The following is an 18,395-nucleotide window of genomic DNA, read 5'->3' as shown; positions in this document are numbered from 1 at the left end:
TATTTCATCTGCATTAAAGCCCAAATGCATGCATACCCCAAAGGGGTACTCACAACATGCATCTGTATCCAAACTTTCTCAGGAAAATAAACCCATAATCCCTACAGATGCCATCTATACGAAAACACACTTCACATCTTTGAAAACAAAGGTTAATTCCAAAAGCATCTCATTCACGATGGTTTCAAATTCCCAACTAAATAGTTCTTCAAAACATGCAGACGATCTGACGAGGTGGGAAGCACAATCTGAATTTAATTAGAGAGGTCTAGTACTGGCATGCACATACCATCAATTAAAATAATTTTCGTAAATATAACTGCTAAGCAGGCAATTTAATTAGCTGATTTTTCATACCAATTGAGCAGTTAAACCTTTTCAACATATCATGTTACAAAGAGAGAGCCCCGCCCCAAAGAGCTATCTATATATACACATGAGCTACATACAATAAACAATCATAATATTCGGTTCTGATTATTTAAACAACCCACACTTAATTCATCTTAGATACGAGAACAGCCTAAAATGGCTTAACGTAGTTTCATTCATCAATATTCAATTCTGTTTGCTTGGATTATTACGGCTATGGCCGTTTCCTTTGGCAACATTTTGAATGAAGACTTCTCCAACACTCTGTGCAAAACCCTCGACAATCCCTTCAATGATCACCCCGACAACTTGAGATGCAACCTTAGCTGCAGCCGCTAGCATGCTTGGCTTTTCGAGACCCTTATTGCACCCATTGTCATGGAGCCCATTAACCATGTTCTTGGCACAGACCGCATGGAGATGGTAATCACAGACTCTGCAATGGTATACTCGGCCTGACCTCTTCCTCTTGCACTCCCCACACACAAAACCAGGAATATCTCCGTTTGATGTCGTATATGCGGTTAAAAGCCTGAGGGTATGTGAATGACATGAGAGGTTGATTTCAGAAGCGAGCTGGGAGCAGGATGGGTGCATCTGGAAACCACATGCACCGCATCGGAAAGCAAACCCTTTGATGGGCTTGCAACAGATATCACACTTCGATTTTGAAACTCCACCACCTTTAACTGATCAAATGAAAAAAATATTAAGCACATAGCAAATTTAGCTCTGATCAGGATAGGCATAAACATGCACGTGACTTTTAATATTACTCTATTATCTCCATTCTTGATGCTAACCTTTTATCATCTTTAAGCTCAAACTGGAGAAAATATAATCACCTGGTTTAGAGTAGAAAATAAGATGGTGCTGGAAGTGGAGAGGGTGGCCCTTAAGATCAGGAGGAGCCAGGGCACAGAACTCATGTAGCTGAAAATCACATGACTGGCAGCTGAACCTCATGCCTGCACCATCCTCCTTGCAGCCGGCGCAGGTAAATTGGTCTGGAAGATTCAGCTGCGACAGTGGATGTTGCGGGTGACTAAAATGAAGCATCTCTTCCCCCAAGATAAGTTGAGGAGAGGTAGGGTATTCGATGAGAGAATACTTTTTGGGGACAAACGTTGTGGAATAAGGCGGGCTATAAGGGAATTCCATTGAAGCAGACCTGTTTAGGAGAGACGATCTCGTCTGATTCAAGGTTTTGTTGCTCATCTGGGATCTGTTTACTCTCTTCTGGTGGATCATACTCCTTAACAAACCAACACGGTATATATGCTGAAAATTTTGACACTATTTAGTCCTGCAACAACTATTCCGGAGGTCATCATGTCTATGTGGAAAGAAGATGCCACCTTGAAAAAATTGCATGTGCATCCTAATATTTCTAGCTAGCTCTTAAATAATTGTCCGAATAAAAAGAAAAAAAAGATTATCAAATTTTCCAAACAGCACACAGTTGGAAAAGCTTCTACATAAACAATATGATAATGACTTCTTTTTTGTTTGTCCTAATTCTTTATTTGAGAAGTGTTACAGTTATAAAAAGATCTTATAAAAATAAACAAATATATAAACTGATGTGGTTTCATATAATCATACTTTTAAATCTATTTTATTATAAAAATAATTTTATAATTTAATGTATCACGTCAAGCTACCATGTCAGTTTGTAAATTTTTTTTTTGTGAAATGTCTATGACCATAACGTACATTTTTAGTCATTTTTTTCTTTCATTTTCTGGTTGAGGTTCTTACAACTTCCCTGATGAGACCTTAATTTTATATAAAGGGATATGCATACATCGGCTAAAGAAAATTATAGAAAATACAACCCCAAAAAAAGGAAGAGTTTTCTTATGATATAAGGAGCTAGCTAGTGTGTCTATTCAGAAGCCAGCAGGAGAATATAAAAGTGGTCCATGCAAGAACAGTGTTGATTCCCGATATATATATATATATATATATATATATATATATATAATCAAAATTATTATTTCAAAAAGAATAATGCTAGTATGCCTCTTATTTTATTTCCTCATTTTAACAACTCACGTATTTAACTTACTGATTAAAGAAGTAATTATTAATATATTAATATATATATTTTAAATATTTAAAGATGTTAAAAAATATAAAATATATATATATCTATATATAAATTTTATCTAGCCGGCACGCGCAGCAGTCACTATTGGGCGGTAGCCTACCAATATTACTCTTTCAAAAATAAAAGACAAGCTGGTGGCCGTGCACTCTCAATTAATATTGAAGAAAATTAATATATATAGATACCTGCATTAATGCATGCACCGAAGTCAAGGTTTTACTTTATTATATATAGCTTTAATCATAAGGGCACTAATTATGGCTTCTGATCATGTGATAAACAAAACGTAGGAATGTAACCCGAATCCATATCCCCCAACGGAGTTTGTGATATTCGACGCAAAGAAAAAGATTGCATTTTTTTTTCCTTTACGTAAATTGAACACTCATGCAGGATTCAATGATTCGTGATGAAAGATGCATGCATGATCAGGATTATTTATATATGCATATATATATATATAAGGTGCAATTTAATTATATTCCTTTTTCTGATTTTCTTTATGTTGTGAGCTAGCTGTAGGACATTTTCATGTGAAATTAAATATAATTTGGTGGGACGCGTTTTCTGAATCAATATTATTTTGACAAAGTGTCACCGATGGATGGATTCCCAATTAATTATAATAAATTGTTTTTGTGTTTTCCAAGTGATTCCCATGCATTTTCAGTACTTTATTTCCTTACTTATAAATTTGACACCTTGCAAAAGGGAAACAGTACTACTACTGATCAGATTCCCTTGTAGTATGATCTTTAAGACATGCTAAAACTTTCCCAAACACTGTTTGTTTTAGATCATGATCGCCATTATCAGTGATCTGATCTAGCAGCTTCTAATATATTATATGTTCTTTTCCCACAGTCACCACGACTTTCGTGTTATCACTTCTCTTCTCCGAACCCTCCCTCGATCCCTCCCTAGCCTCACCTTTTCCCCATTTTTCAAGATTCTTTCCCTACCCATATATATATATATAACATAGTTACGTGGTCGTTTTCGAGAACACTACTTTATTATATATTGTGATATCAGTAACTTTTATTGGATGTCACTAAACTAGAAGAATATAATTGCCAACTGAAGCTGTTTTTTTTCCCTATTTTTCAAGATGACAATCCCAACATGCAGTACTAGTCTACCAACAATCAGCTAGGGATCGAAGGCCCAGCGCTCGCTCTGAATATCCTTAGTAGTGACAGAGGCTTAAAACTATATGAAAATCAAGATATTGATTCATTTAGACCTATTAATCTATATATATATATATATATAGATTAATAGGTCTAAATGAATCAATATCTTGATTTTCATACAGTTTTAAGCCTCTTTCACTACTAAGTATAGGTGCTGAAAGACGCAGATCGATGATGGGTGGTAAGAAATAAAATGAAACCCACATTATTATATATATAGTAATCAAGGTCGACCATGCATGCAGTACCGCAATGTTGTTATATAACAACATCTAGACCGAGAGGGTAGCTAGAAAATTGCACCACATCACTTTGAAAAGACCCAGAAAATGGAAAACCTTGCCTAATCTGATACCAAGATCAGTTCTCTCCTATATATCCCTACTTCTCCGGATCATTGTTTCATCTGGGACCCAGCTAGCCAAGCCAAGATATATAATCTAGGCTCAATTCTCATCATGAGATTGATGCCCTAGCTAGCTTATTCTGCAGACTCAAAGCCTGCCCATCATGAATGAATGCATTTCATGAGGTTCAAATTCTTAATTGCTGGCTAAAAAAATAGTATAATCTGTACGAGTTAGGATTCCTGCATGCACGTTAATAACTAAAATGCCAAAGCAACAGAACCAAATGGCCAACTTTCTGAATAATACAATCATTTTAACAAAACAAACACCCATGTGCATGCATGCAGTAAGAAGGTAAGCGGTCTTATTTACTGACAAGACATGAGAAGACAAAGCCCAAAGACTCGGCCGACACAAACAATTATTGAAACAATATACAGGGACTTCCTTCCCAGCAATGGTTTCAATGCCACGACCGCAAGTCTCAAAGACTCTCAATTACCAGTGCTGCAATCGTAACGGGCTAGAGATCGCGTACGGGAATAACGGGATTTTCTTAATTATTTTTTGACTCTCGTATACAATATCACTCATTCTGTCGTTCATTTTTGTTCTTTTGAAAACAATAGATTTTGATAACAGTTAAAATTTTATCAAAAGGGATTGAGTATAGACTCAGAATCGAATTTAGGATCTTTACTCTCGTACTAGTAAAATTACCATTTATACAAAAAACTTAAGTAATTTATAGCTTAAATAATAAGTTTTACAATTAAAAATTTATTTACTGTTTTGTAACCATGCATATGCTCAAACATAGTACATTTTTTTGGAAACAAAATAAAAAAAAAAAATATTTTCTGAGATAGAAATGAAGATCATTTGATTTTTTAAAAATTATGACCATATCTTAGTAAGTTTGAAAGTTGTAATTACCTAAGTGTATGTTTGAGATTGAAGTGAGAAATATAACTTATATATAGATTTAGGGCTTATAGCTTATAGTTTAAGTAATTAATAAGTTCTATTATTAAAAAATTATTTATTGTTCGGTAACAATGTATTTAAAGCACTTTCAAATATGTTACATTGGAAACAAATTAAAAAATATTTTTTGATGTAGAAAAGATGTTCATTTGATTTTTTTTTTTTTTTTTTTTTATAAATTATGACTATATCCTTGAAAGTTTAAAAGTTGTAATTATCTTAAAGTTGTATGAGTATTTTCGCCTATTAATAGCCTTTTTAAAACTCGAATTACATTCTGCATTATCTGAAAAAACACATTTAAAGTTCAAACGTACTTTTTAGCTTATTTGAGATTAAAAAGTACTTTAATATATAACACCCAAACGACTTAATTTTTCTTTAAAGAACTTTTAAGACTATTTAAATATTTTTTAACACTCCTAACGCAACCCCAATCAGGCTCTCGAAGTTGTATGAGTAATTTTGCCAATTGTCAATCTTTTTAAAATTGGAACTACAATATTCTGTATTATCTGGAAAAGTACATTTGAGGAAAAATATCAATTTGTTGCTTTTCCTAGTCAAACGTACTGTTTAGCTTATTTGAGATTAAAGGTACTTACTTTACTATATAACATCCAAACAAATTAATTTTTTTTTTTTTTATTATAGAGCTTTTAAAATTATTTAAATATTTTTTAGGACTTCTAACGTAACTCCAAATAGCCCTATTACATTCTCAACATGTCGTTATTTTTGTACTCTTTTAAGCTAAATGAATTTATTTATTTTTTGGTCTCATTATCATCAAATAGATTAAAAAAACACAAATAAAAACAGAGAGATCATAGAATTGTGGTCCTCTATTTTGCATAAAATTATTAATAAAAAATAATCTCGAGAACAAAAATAAAGATGCCAGTTCCACCAATCCTCTCGAGAGTTTAGAGTGATAGGCTGATAGCTGAATGTGGTCGGTTGATTTTTGTACTTAATATTAATAAATCACCCTATGTGCCACCTAATGATGATTTGCAGAATTCTTTTTTTTTTTTTTTTTGTTATCGTTATGCTAAAAATTAATTTACTCATACGTATTGGACGATCATAATTTGTCGTCTACATGCAGCATCATTCGAATTTTAAAAAGGACAGAAGTGTCGTTTAGGGAATAGATTCTTAACAGAACTAATTCATTGTTAATGAAAATATTTATTTTTAATGATTTTTTATATGGAGCTTTGCGGTACTGATGGTTGACTGTAAAATACCGCTCCATGATTATTTTCTTTTCTGTTTTAGTTTAACGTACTTTGTTTATTATTCTGTGACAAGTTAAATGGAAACATGTATAGTACTTGTTCTTTACCTCAAGCATAAAAGCCAAACGTAGTACTTGTGGGTTTGTGTGTCGACTCTATACACACAAACACACACAGAGATATATAATATATATATATATTTATTTATTTATGGCTGTAGCCTGTAGGGTTAATATATATATATATATATATATATAAGCTGGTAACGTCCTAAACTTAGAAGTGGATTATTATGGCTCTTTCCTTTTGAACCACGTATTTTTTTTTATGGGTAAGATAAACATTATATTAAGAGAAATACTATATATAAATTTCAAATGAATAAGAGCTGCCAAGTATAAAATTTGACTAAAAGTTGAGGTTGGCCAAAACCATTAGGGAGGTTAGTCAAAATCATTAGCAAATACATCCCATATATTAATTAATAATTTAATTTTCACTTGAAATTATTGTTTTCTAGCTATTTTTTTCCTTAACCTAATTATCTAATCGTAACTGTTGAGAATATTTTTAGAGTAAAATATTATTTTATAGATGAATAGTGACTGACTAAATTTTAAAAAATGAATGGATTTATTGTAGCTCAAAAGTAAAGTTTTTCTTGGAGTTTTGACTACTCCAATGCATACATACTTCTTTTGAGTTACTTAGCCAAAATTTGGCTAAGCACTGGCATTTGACTAGACCAATGCCAGTGCTCTAAATCTTGCGCAAGCCTTTTATAAAAAAATAAATCTTACTGTAGAAAAATATTGAAAATTCACTTTTTCGGATTCTCAGTCTTACAAAATGTTTGTACATTTAAAATTTGTAACTAACATTAGTCGGATTGCCGTCGAATGCGCTCCATAAAATTTCGGTTGAGACAAATGCTGCAGAACACCAAACTCACCGGCTCGGCCTGTGAAGACGAGAGAGCAAAGAGCTATTGGAAAAACACGACACAAAAATTAAGCAGCAAGCTTGCAGTGGATCGAGATCAAGAATAGACAAATGTGTTTTCAATTTGAACTCAAAGCTTCTCTCGTGCTTTTAAAACTAATGAAATGGAACTTGATATCCCCTGTTAGCACAACTGACTATTCTTTACCCTTGCACACCAGCTCACAGCGCTCACCTGCTGCCAACATACCACAACAGAACGCCTCATAATAGAAAGGCAAAACCGTGTGAGACCACCTCAAAATGCTACGAAAGAAGATTATAGAAGCATTTAGAAATATTCTGTAAAAATGATTGGATTTATTTTCCTGTGTCTATAAATACTGTACAAGCACTGAGTGCAATAGATGGTGAAAATATACTCTGTAATACTACACTGAAATAGTTCACGCCATTGAAGCATTTCAATAAATGAATTGTCTTCATAGAACTTTGCTATTTCTCTTCATCCCCTGCTACAAGAGGACTAATTAAACTCGCATTTAACCAATATAAGATTTTCTTTGATTATATGTTTAACGTCGTTTTGCTTCGAAAAAAGAGGCACAATGATCTAACACTTTCGCTAGCAATCGGGTTATGATTCTACGCCATAATTCTTGGGGCAGAACAGAAAAAAAAAAAAAAAAAGTTAACAAGTTAAAAGAGTTCTAAGGCATATCCTTGCACAGAGAACCAAATCCCCCGACTTTAACGGCATATTATTATGAACTTTTGAGAGTCATATGGGAGAGGAGATAATGCGAACATGCTATTAATGAACCACAATATTAATGATTACAGAACACATGGTTTACTTGACCTCTTTTTTTCACTAATTAATTTTCCTTCTATATTCTCTTATGTCTAGATTGATATTTACTATTATTTAATATTTTATTATTAATTCTTTATTATTGTTTACAGAATATCTAAAATTACCTCGTTATCGAAACTCAAACTCAATCTCACAAGTAAAAATGGAAACTGTTATTATTATATTTCCACGCCAAAAACTCATCTGATTGCCATTCTTCGAAGCCAACCCATTTTACAGCTACCGTATGTCATAAGTTTTGAAGCAAATTCATTGGAAATTTTGTGCAAAATTTCCCCTTCTGTTCCCCGGCAAGTCTGAGGAAGAGGGCATTGGGATCCGTTTTGTGGTGACACTGGGCCAGGATCCTAGTGGTGGCTTAGTAATTAAGAGAAGATCGAAGCCGTTTTTAGTAAACCTATGAAGCTGGAAGGTAATGCCTTGTAACCAAACAAGGTACTCTTGCAAAACGAAAAAACAAAAACGGAGAAGACAAGGTCCTTTTACGAGGAGAGACATGAGACAGCGGCTTCACTAGATTACAGTGTGTTTGGATGGGTCTCTCACTCCCATTTGACCGCTTTTCCTTTTCTTGATAATCTCGGTCATCGAAATACTCAACCCCGACCGAATCCACCCTCCATCGAGGCCAGACACCGACACTATAGTTTTGCAGACGCACAGAGCAGGGCAGAGCAGAGCAGAACTGCACCGCCACCATCAAATGAGGAAGGACGGCTTACCGCCGACTGTCTCCAAAATGCTGAGCTGTTTCGAAACCAAGACAATGGTGGTCACATTCATTGCTCTGGCGCTCGTCATGCTCATGTGGAACCTCCCTCCCTACTACCAAAATCTCCTCTCCACCACTACCACCACCACCGACCGCTCCTCCTGCTCTGCCGCCGCTGCCACTCTTTCCATTGCCGCCGCCAATGCATCTTTGTCTAATTCTTCTGCTGGCCCACTTGCTGAACGGAAGTATTCGGCCCCCCAAAGCATTCCCAACTCTGACAAGCGAGTCTTCCAGCCCGTTGGCAACGCCGCCGCTCTCTTCGTCCTAATGGGAGCCTACCGCGGGGGTCCCCGGACCTTCGCCGTGGTCGGGCTGGCTTCCAAGCCCATTCACGTGTACGGTCGGCCCTGGTACAAATGCGAGTGGATCTCCAACAATGGATCCTCCATTAGAACCGTAGCCTATAAGATGCTCCCTGATTGGGGCTACGGCCGCGTCTACACTGTTGTCGTTGTCAATTGTACCTTCCCTGTGAATCCTAACCAGGACAACGCCGGTGGGAAGCTCACTGTCAACGCCTACTACGGCGAATCCCCAAAAAAGTACGAGAAATTCACGGCTTTGGAGGAAGCACCGGGATCCTACAATGAGTCCAAGTACCACCCGCCTTACGAGTACGACTATCTGTACTGTGGGTCATCTTTATACGGGAACTTGAGTGCGGCTAGGATCAGGGAATGGATGGCGTACCACTCTTGGTTCTTCGGACCCAAGTCGCACTTCGTGTTTCATGACGCGGGTGGAGTGTCGCCCGAGGTGAGGGAGGCGCTGGAGCCGTGGGTACGAGCCGGGAGGGCCACTATTCAGGACATAAGGGGTCAGGCGGAGTTCGATGGATATTACTATAACCAGTTCTTGGTGGTGAATGACTGTCTGCATCGCTACCGACACTCTGCCAATTGGACCTTTTACTTCGATGTGGATGAGTATATCTATCTGCCCAATGGAAACACGCTGGAATCAGTGCTCAATGAGTTCTCCAATTACACTCAGTTCACTATTGAGCAGAATACCATGTCCAGTATGCTCTGCTTGAACGATTCCACACAGGATTATCCAAGGTACGTACTTTCTTCGATTCTCTCTTCCAAAGGAATTTCACAAAAGATGGGCTCTTTTTCTTTTGCTCTCTTTCCAAAAGAATGTTGGCATCCTAGATTCGTAATGCAGATGAAACGTCTAGTTATGAATGGAATTGTCATATCCATGAAATTGGTGTTGGGAAATTTTTGCTTAGAATTCCATTAGTAAGTAGTAGTTCTGGGAATGGCGAGGAAATCTCGTAAAATTATTCTTTAGATCACTAGAAAGTCCAACCAGATTATGCATTCGAACTACTTGGAACAGTTACATTTGTTGGTGCTTATATTCTGAGTAGATCTCCGTTTTTAGTTTAATTCTATGGGGGTGACATGAAACTCAGGCAATGGGGATTCGAGAAGCTACTGTTCAGGGAGACACGAACCGGGATCTGGCGGGATCGGAAGTATGCTATTCAGGCCAAGAATGCCTATGCTACGGGGGTGCACATGTCGGAGAATGTCGTCGGGAAGACATTGCACAAGACGGAAACAAAGATCCGATACTATCACTACCACAACTCCATATCGGTACTAGGCGAACCGTGCCGGGAATTCCTCCCACTTTCGGCCAAGACCAATAATGTTACGTGGTACAAGGAGCTCCCCTTTGTCTACGATGACAACATGAAACAGCTGGCCAACACCATCAAGGAATTCGAGCGCAAAACCATCGGACATGTACAGCTCTAGCACCTACCCAATCAGCGCCTAGCTGTGCGCGGATTATTTTTCAGGCCGCAAGGAAAAAAAAATAAAAATTGTGACCACAGTTCCACTGAAATCAACATGTGGGAGAGCAAATGGTGCTGCAGATGTGATAATGGCTTGCTCCTCACGCATGGCTTGCATTGTCATAATTCATCGATTGATTCTTGGCACAAATATTGAGTTGGGTTTGTTTGCTCCTGTTGCTTGGCCTGGGATCCATCTGACCCACCACCCATGGAATGAGAGGCGAGAAACTTGTGCAAAAGAAAAGGGAGGGACCCAACATTGCTTTTATTTGTCTATATCGTTAAAAAAAGTGAGTTGGTTGAGTGTTTTTTCTTTGTTCCTTTGATCTCTTTTCTCTTCTTGTTTTTTAGGTAATAATTATTGGTAATCTATATTCTCTTTAAAATTTGTGTGGAAAGATGTCGAGAGACGCTCTTTTTTTTTTTCTTTTTTCTTTTCCTCTCATACTTTTCATGGGGTAATTTCCTTTTCTTTTAAACAAGAACTATGCCATGTGATTCGTGGACATAAATAACAGTAATTTTCTTAAGAGATGATGCTGTTGAGGGAAATGATTAAAGATACTCTTCTTTTATCTTTTGATGATTTATTCCCAAAGGGATTGAGGTACTGTTGGAAAGAAGACTGCAGAGAGATTAGCAAACTATACTGATGGCAGAAAGTGATCCAAAGGAAACAGTACTAGATAATCCCTCTGCTCTGCATTTATGTCTCTTTTGGACCCCATGATTAAAGCTAGAGACAGGATCAACATGTTAAGGCCTTCATGTGCGGCTGTTTAGAGCATTTGTACTGGCTTATGTATTTTTATATGCAAAATCATATGAAGATTGATTTTACATATGAAAAAAAAATTTCGCATTATGTATCTTTAAATCAAATAATAAAAAAATATTTATTATTTTATTAATATTTTTTTTCAGACTCCATCATCTCTCTCTGTGTACAAATCTACCCCAACGTTGTTCGACATACTTTCTGTGTTCTAAAATCTTCTCCAATCAAAGCAATACGGTCAAAGTCTCCCTTCAAACCTTTTCTGAATTTCCCAAAATTCCACACTGCATGGTCAACTTCGGACCCACGGATCTGGTTTGCTTTAGAACACTGCATGGTCATACAGGCAAGGTATTCTAGGTTTTTCAAGTGCTGTAGAACAATAGAGAGCTGTTCCGGTGCATTCGTAGTCAAAGAAAGATAAGAGAACAACGGAGAGAATCGAGAGTTGTTCTGGTGCCTTCGTAGTTGAAGAAAGAGAGCAATGAGAGAAAAGTAATCGAGAGAGTTCCGTTGGGAAGTGAAGGAGTGATGAAAAACAGAGCTTTACACCTATTCGAAGAAATGCTTCAACGAAAGTAAAGTCTGTGTAAAACTCATCATTGTATTACAATTGCTTTCCACACCGAATACAACCACAACAATGCAGTATTTATAGGCATGTTTATCCTATATTTCAGACTCATTTACATAAAGAAAATAATAATAAAAGTCCTGCATTCGGTTACAGATATATTCAAGAATCTTCTACTTTATTCTAGCACGTCTGTTGTGCAATTCTGTTGAGAGTTTGTTGCGGAAGGTTCTTTGGATGCTGAGTCACTATGTGCTCTATTATCCCCCCTTGCTTCAAGCGACATAGGAAGTATGGTGAGACTTGAACGCAGCAATGAGAAACGAGCAGTAGATAAGGGCTTTGTAAGAATATCAGCCAATTGATCATGGCTAGAGATAAATGACACATTGAGTGTTTTGGCTGCCACACGGTCCCTCACAAAATGAAAATCAAGATCCACATGCTTTGTCCTAGAATGCAAAATAGGATTCACAGAAAGATAAGTAGCACCCATATTATCACATAGCAGAGTAGGAGGATCAGCAAGACAAATTTCTAATTCTTTAAGAAGGGATTGGAGCCATAATAATTCACAAGCAGTATTGGCAACGGACTTGTATTCAGCTTCAGTTGAAGAACGTGCAATCGTGGGCTGCTTTTTGGAACCCCATGCAATTAAATGAGAACCAAAGAAGATACAGAAACCACCGGTGAACTTCCGATCATCCGGACAACCAGCCCAATCAGCATCGGAGAAGGCTAAAAGCTTAGGAGAAGAAACTGGAGAAAAATGAAGAGCAAAGGCAGCAGTTAAACGAAGATACCGAAGTATTCGTTTAACAGCTTGCCAATGAGAAGTGCGGGGACAATGCATAAATTGGCAAACTTTGTTGACAACGAAAGAAATATCAGGACGAGTAAAAGCAAGGTACTGAAGACTGCCGACGACACTACGATAAAGTTGTGGATCCTCAAAAGTGGATCCATCAAGAGCACTCAGCTTTGTCGAGGTAGCCATGGGGGTAGACACTGGTTTACAATTGTCCATATTATTTTTTGATAGTAAGTCAGAGATATATCGAGACTGAGAGAGAAATAAACCAGTTGGATTACGAGTGACTTGTATGCCTAGAAAATAATGTAGAGAGCCTAAGTCTTTGACAGGAAAGGTATTTCGAAGAGCTGTAATGAACTCAGTGACAAGCATAGGATCAGAGGCTGTAACTATGATATCATCTACGTAAATGAGTACATAGACAGATGCAGAACCAGAGTTAAAAATGAACAAGGAAGAATCAGAGACAGATGCATGAAAATCCAAGGCAAGTAATTGTGAACTAAGTTTAGAAAACCAAGCCCGTGGGGCTTGTTTAAGCCCATAAATGGATTTTTTGAGTTTACATACATACTGAGGGAAGTCAGAATTAACAAACCCGACTGGTTGCTGCATGAAGACGTCCTCCTCTAAGTCACCATGGAGGAAGGCGTTCTGTACATCAAGCTGGTGCAAGGGCCAGTGCCGAGAAACTGCAATGGAGAGTAATAAACGGATGGTGATAGGTTTCACCACTGGGCTGAAAGTCTCAGAGTAGTCAAGACCAGGCTGCTGATGGAACCCTTTAGCAACCAAACGAGCTTTCCGACGCTCTAGAGTACCATCAGCATGTCTCTTGGTCTTGAGTACCCATTTTGAACCAAGAATATTTTGAGAAGGGTGAGGAGGAACCAGGGTCCACGTTTGATTGTGAAGGAGGGCCTCAAATTCACTGGCCATGGCAGCACGCCAGGCAGGGAATTTAGAGGCCTCAGTGTATGTGGAGGGTTCCTCAGGAATAGGTGTAGCTTCGGTGAGATGAGAAGAAGAATGAGTAGATGGCCAGAGTATAGTGCCATCAGATCTTTGTTTTGGTCGATGGATGTTTGTTTTGGATCGGGTGAGCATGGAATGGGTATTGGACCGATGCTCAGTAGAAGAGGGAGGTAAGGAGGAGACCAAAGTAGGTAGAAGTTGAGAGCTGGAGTCAAGAGAGGGGGGTAAAGAATCAATCTCGGAAGAGAAGGAAGTATGAGTTGTGGAGATGGGTGTCGGCGCTACCGAAGTAGAAGGGGGATTTGGGTTTGAGGAGGAAGACGATATTTCGGAGCTGAGTATGAGGGTTTCACACGAAGGAGGAGGCTCAGTGGGTAGGCTGGGTATGGGTGGATCGGGTTGGGGGGCTGGAGTGGGCCCAGATGATGTGGGAATAATAGATGGAAGGAAAGAAGAGGTATCGGGCCGAACAGAGGAGAGGTTTAGAAAAGTAGGATCAAGTTGGGCCAAATTTACAGATGCTAGGGAACCAGTGCTATTAGAAAAGGGAAAATTAGTTTCATCAAAACGCACATCACGCGAAACATAAATTCTACCAGTTGGAATATGAAAACAATTGTATCCTTTATGGTCAGACGTGTAACCAAGAAAGACACAGAGTTGAGAACGCATATCCATTTTATGTTTATTAAAAGGACGTAAATTAGGCCAACAGGCTGAGCCAAAAACACGGAAAAAGGAATAGTTAGGAGTTTGAGTAAAGAGAATTTGAAATGGTGACTGATTTTGTAAAATTGGAGTGGGCATTCGATTAATAAGAAAAACAGCGGTTTGAAAAGTATCAACCCAAAATTTAGTAGGAACAGAGGACTGAGCGAGTAAGGACAGTCCAGTTTCTATAATATGACGGTGACGCCGTTCAACACTGCCATTTTGAGAATGTGAATATGGACAGGTGATGCGATGAGAAATACCAAAATGTTGTAAAATTTTTGGAAGTGGGCGGAATTCACCACCCCAATCCGTTTGGATGGCAATGATTTTAGAAGAAAATGTATTTGTTATATATTTAACAAAAGCCAAGAAAATGGTAGGTACATCAGATTTAGCATGAAGGGGAAAAAACCAGATGTATTTACTAAAGTCATCGACAATTGACAAATAATAACGAAAGCCATTAGAGGAGAGCACAGGCGCTGGTCCCCAAACATCTAAAAATAAAAGTTGAAAAGGTTGAGAGGATTGAGATGGTGAGGGAGGGTGCGGGAGAGCATGGGCTTTTGCTTGGAGACAGGCAGCACATGGTGTCATATTATTTTTTGTAGTAGTAACAGGAAGCTGAAATTGCTGAATGGTAAAGGCAGTAATACGTGAAGACGGATGACCGAGACGAGAGTGCCAGATTTGAGGAGAAGTGCGTTCACCAATAAGAGCATGTTTGGAGGAAGAGGACATGGCCCGAGCATCAGCAGGAAGCACATATAAGCCATCCTTAATGGGTCCTTGAAGAAGAACCGTCTGTGTGCGCAAATCCTTCACAAGAAAACCAGATGAATTAAACTCAAAGAAGACATTATTGTCATGACAAAACTGACGAACAGATAATAAATTGCGTGAAATTGATGGAACATGTAATAAATGACGAAGAAGAAATTTGCCATTTGGGGTGGGAAGAATTCCAGTGCCAGAATGATGAATTGGAAGTGATGAACCATCTCCGATGCATACTTGGTCAGTGCCTTGATACTGATGAGAGTCCAAATTTAAGGTGGAGAAATCGACTGTAAAATGATTAGTAGCTGCTGTATCAGGGAACCAACTGTTCGGATAAGTGGGTGTTTGAGTGTAGGTAGTGTTATTTGCCGAGAAGGATGGTGGTGGAGGTGACTGATGAGCATGATCAAAGCGATGGTGACAGACCATAGCAGTATGACCAATTTTATAACAGACCTGACAGACAGGACGATTAGGGGAAGCATTAGAAAAGTAGTTTGGAGATGGAGGGGCTCGACCTCCTCCTCATCCACGCCGAAAGCCACGACCACGGCCTCGGTTTGGAGAGGAAGGTGAGAAAGAAGTGCGAGCAGAGGTGGAGTGGGCAGAAAGTGAGGTACCAGAGAGTAAAGACTGAGTTTGATGAGCCAGACGTGACTCGTGGTTAAGTAGATAGCTGAAGATTTGAGAGGAAGATAAAGAATCAGGTCGGGTGGAGATGGAAGTGACCAAGGATTCGTAATCCGATCCAAGGCCAGCCAAGAGATAAACATTGAATTCTCTAGAAGAAATGGGACAACCAGCAGCAGAGAGGGAAGACGAGAGAGCTTTGACTTTATTAAAATACTCGGTAATGGAGTCACTTCCCTTCTTAAGGGTTGCTAACTGAAGATGTGTTTGCATAAGATGGGCATCGGAGTGAGACGAGTAAAGACCTTGAAGAGTTGTCCAAACCTCATGCGAGGTGGAGCAGTCCGTGATTTGTGCAAGAATGCCATCAGTAAGAGTGGCAGAAAGAGCAGAAATAAGTAATTGATCATGAAGAATCCACTTATCATGCTCAGGATTAGGGGCATCATTGAGAGTGGGGGGGGGGGGGTTTACAGCAGGAACCATCGACAAAGGCAAATAGTTGATTGCCTTTGAGAAATGGTATAATCTGGGATTTCCAGAGAATAAAGTTTGTGGTAGAAAGTTTGATAGTGATGGTATGGGCAGCGGAGGTAGTGAGATTGGGATTGGGTGGAGGAAGTTTTGCCATGGTGGATCGGAGAGAAAAAAAAAAAAAGAAAAGAGACGGGGGTCCTAAGGGCTCTGTGATACCATGAAGGAGTGATGAAAAACAGAGCTTTACACCTATTCGAAGAAATGCTTCAACGAAAGTAAAGTCTGTGTAAAACTCATCATTGTATTACAATTGCTTTCCACACCGAATACAACCACAACAGTGCAGTATTTATAGGCATGTTTATCCTATATTTCAGACTCATTTACATAAAGAAAATAATAATAAAAGTCCTGCATTCTGTTACAGATATATTCAAGAATCTTCTACTTTATTCTAGCACGTCTGTTGTGCAATTCTGTTGAGAGTTTGTTGCGGAAGGTTCTTTGGATGCTGAGTCACTATGTGCTCTATTAGGAAGAGAGAAAAAAATAATGTTTGTGGAGTGAACGGTATATTCATAACTATACAAAAATTTAAATATGCATAATCTAATACAGATGATTTTGAAGAGATGTTAGCAAATATAAAGATAAATATAAAGATGCATAAGCCACAGCCAATGCTCTTAGAGGGTTTCAGGCTTTCAAATCTCGTTTGATTATGTAGTTCAAATGAAATGAGGTGAGATATTTTATTAAAAGTTAAATAAAATATTATTATAATATAATTTTTGTTTTAAAATTTAAAAAAATTAAATTGTTTATTATATTTTTATATGAGAGTTTGAAAAAATTATAATAATTATATTAGATAATATGAGATGAAATAATTTAATTTTGTATAAACAAATCAATCCTATGTACAGATAAGAGTCCAACTTAAACTATCACCTTTGTATCTGTTTATTGGTACATATTTTCGAGAAGTGAAATATTCTATAAAATGATAGTGATACCTATATAGATCCAATTGGTGATGAGAGCTCGTGGAATTTGGTTTCTTCGAGAACCTTCAATTATTTGGAACCCCATGCAATTAATGGATGGCACAATGAAGAAGAAATTAAGGGATGGCATACAAAGGGTTTGGTAGAGAAAATTCCAAACAACCTACCAATAATTCAACTGAAAAAGACAACTAATAATTTTCTTGTCTCTATTATTTAGGATACTTGGTTCGACAACGGTAAGAGTTTTCTTGGCTAAAGTGACGAGGGTTTTGATTTTGAGTAAGGTTTGAATAATTGGATACAAACTAAGAAGTTTGGATTTTAACTGGATAAAAAACATGTTGCATTTGCACAGCTTCTTTTTGTTCCGAAACATGGTCGGATTAAGCATACGTGCAGCTTAATTACAGTTAATATTTGTTACAGGAGAAAAGCTATTTTGTCTCTCTAAGAGTATGGTTCAAATGTATCGTTTGTTAAAAAATTTTTTTATTTAATGATTAAGGAATTAATTTTAAGTATATTTTAATATATTTTTTTAAATATTTAAGTATATTAAAAAAATATTAAAAAAATAAATTAAAAAATTAAAAACAATAAATTTGAGCGGAATACTCTGCCGCCCGACTCTTCGTTATAAACTCCTAATTATTTTTGTAGCAAGCTCTTAAGGTAAAAGTTGGCATCTGTTTGTACGTCACTAATCACTAACGATAGAAAAAATAGCCGTTTCCTTTGTACATCAACGACTGCTTCTGGTGCTCTGGCTACGTGTCGTAAACTACACCAAACATTTTTCAGAGGCTCCACAGGGTCTTCAAGAAATTCGATGTACACGCTGCTGGTAAGAGTAGAATACAGAACATGTACATTCGGCTTTGGATACAAAGATTATTTTATCTCATCACATCTTATTTTATTATTATAATTTTTTTAAATTTTTATACAAAATATAATAAATAATTTAA

At 37.5% G+C, this 18,395-nt stretch overlaps 2 protein-coding genes across 3 annotated transcripts; one reads left to right on the top strand and one right to left on the bottom strand.

The window, feature by feature from the left end:
* Positions 1-330: 330 nt before the first annotated feature.
* LOC121259936 (diacylglycerol kinase theta-like) lies at positions 331-1,711 on the bottom strand. 2 transcript variants are annotated; one of them, XM_041161753.1, is made up of 2 exons: positions 1,176-1,711; positions 331-1,061 (listed from the first exon to the last, which is right to left on the bottom strand). In XM_041161753.1, exons 1-2 carry the CDS (start codon positions 1,621-1,623, stop codon positions 559-561), a joined length of 951 nt encoding a protein of 316 aa, XP_041017687.1. In that variant the 5' UTR covers positions 1,624-1,711; the 3' UTR covers positions 331-558. The 2 variants fall into 2 exon arrangements, with proteins under 2 accessions (XP_041017687.1, XP_041017688.1); XM_041161754.1 differs by having other exon boundaries at positions 1,218-1,707.
* A 6,799-nt stretch (positions 1,712-8,510) lies between these two features.
* Positions 8,511-11,094, top strand: LOC121259935 (galactan beta-1,4-galactosyltransferase GALS1). Its single transcript, XM_041161752.1, has 2 exons — positions 8,511-9,917; positions 10,280-11,094. The coding sequence occupies exons 1-2, from the start codon at positions 8,785-8,787 to the stop codon at positions 10,626-10,628; spliced, it is 1,482 nt and encodes a 493-aa protein (XP_041017686.1). The 5' UTR covers positions 8,511-8,784; the 3' UTR covers positions 10,629-11,094.
* The last annotated feature ends 7,301 nt before the right edge of the window (positions 11,095-18,395 follow it).

This window comes from Juglans microcarpa x Juglans regia, chromosome 4D (assembly GCF_004785595.1).
Source record: "Juglans microcarpa x Juglans regia isolate MS1-56 chromosome 4D, Jm3101_v1.0, whole genome shotgun sequence".
NCBI classification, from domain to species: Eukaryota; Viridiplantae; Streptophyta; class Magnoliopsida; order Fagales; family Juglandaceae; genus Juglans; species Juglans microcarpa x Juglans regia.
The sequence above is the reverse complement of the archived record's forward strand: the minus strand, read 5'-3'. Positions and strand labels throughout refer to the sequence as shown.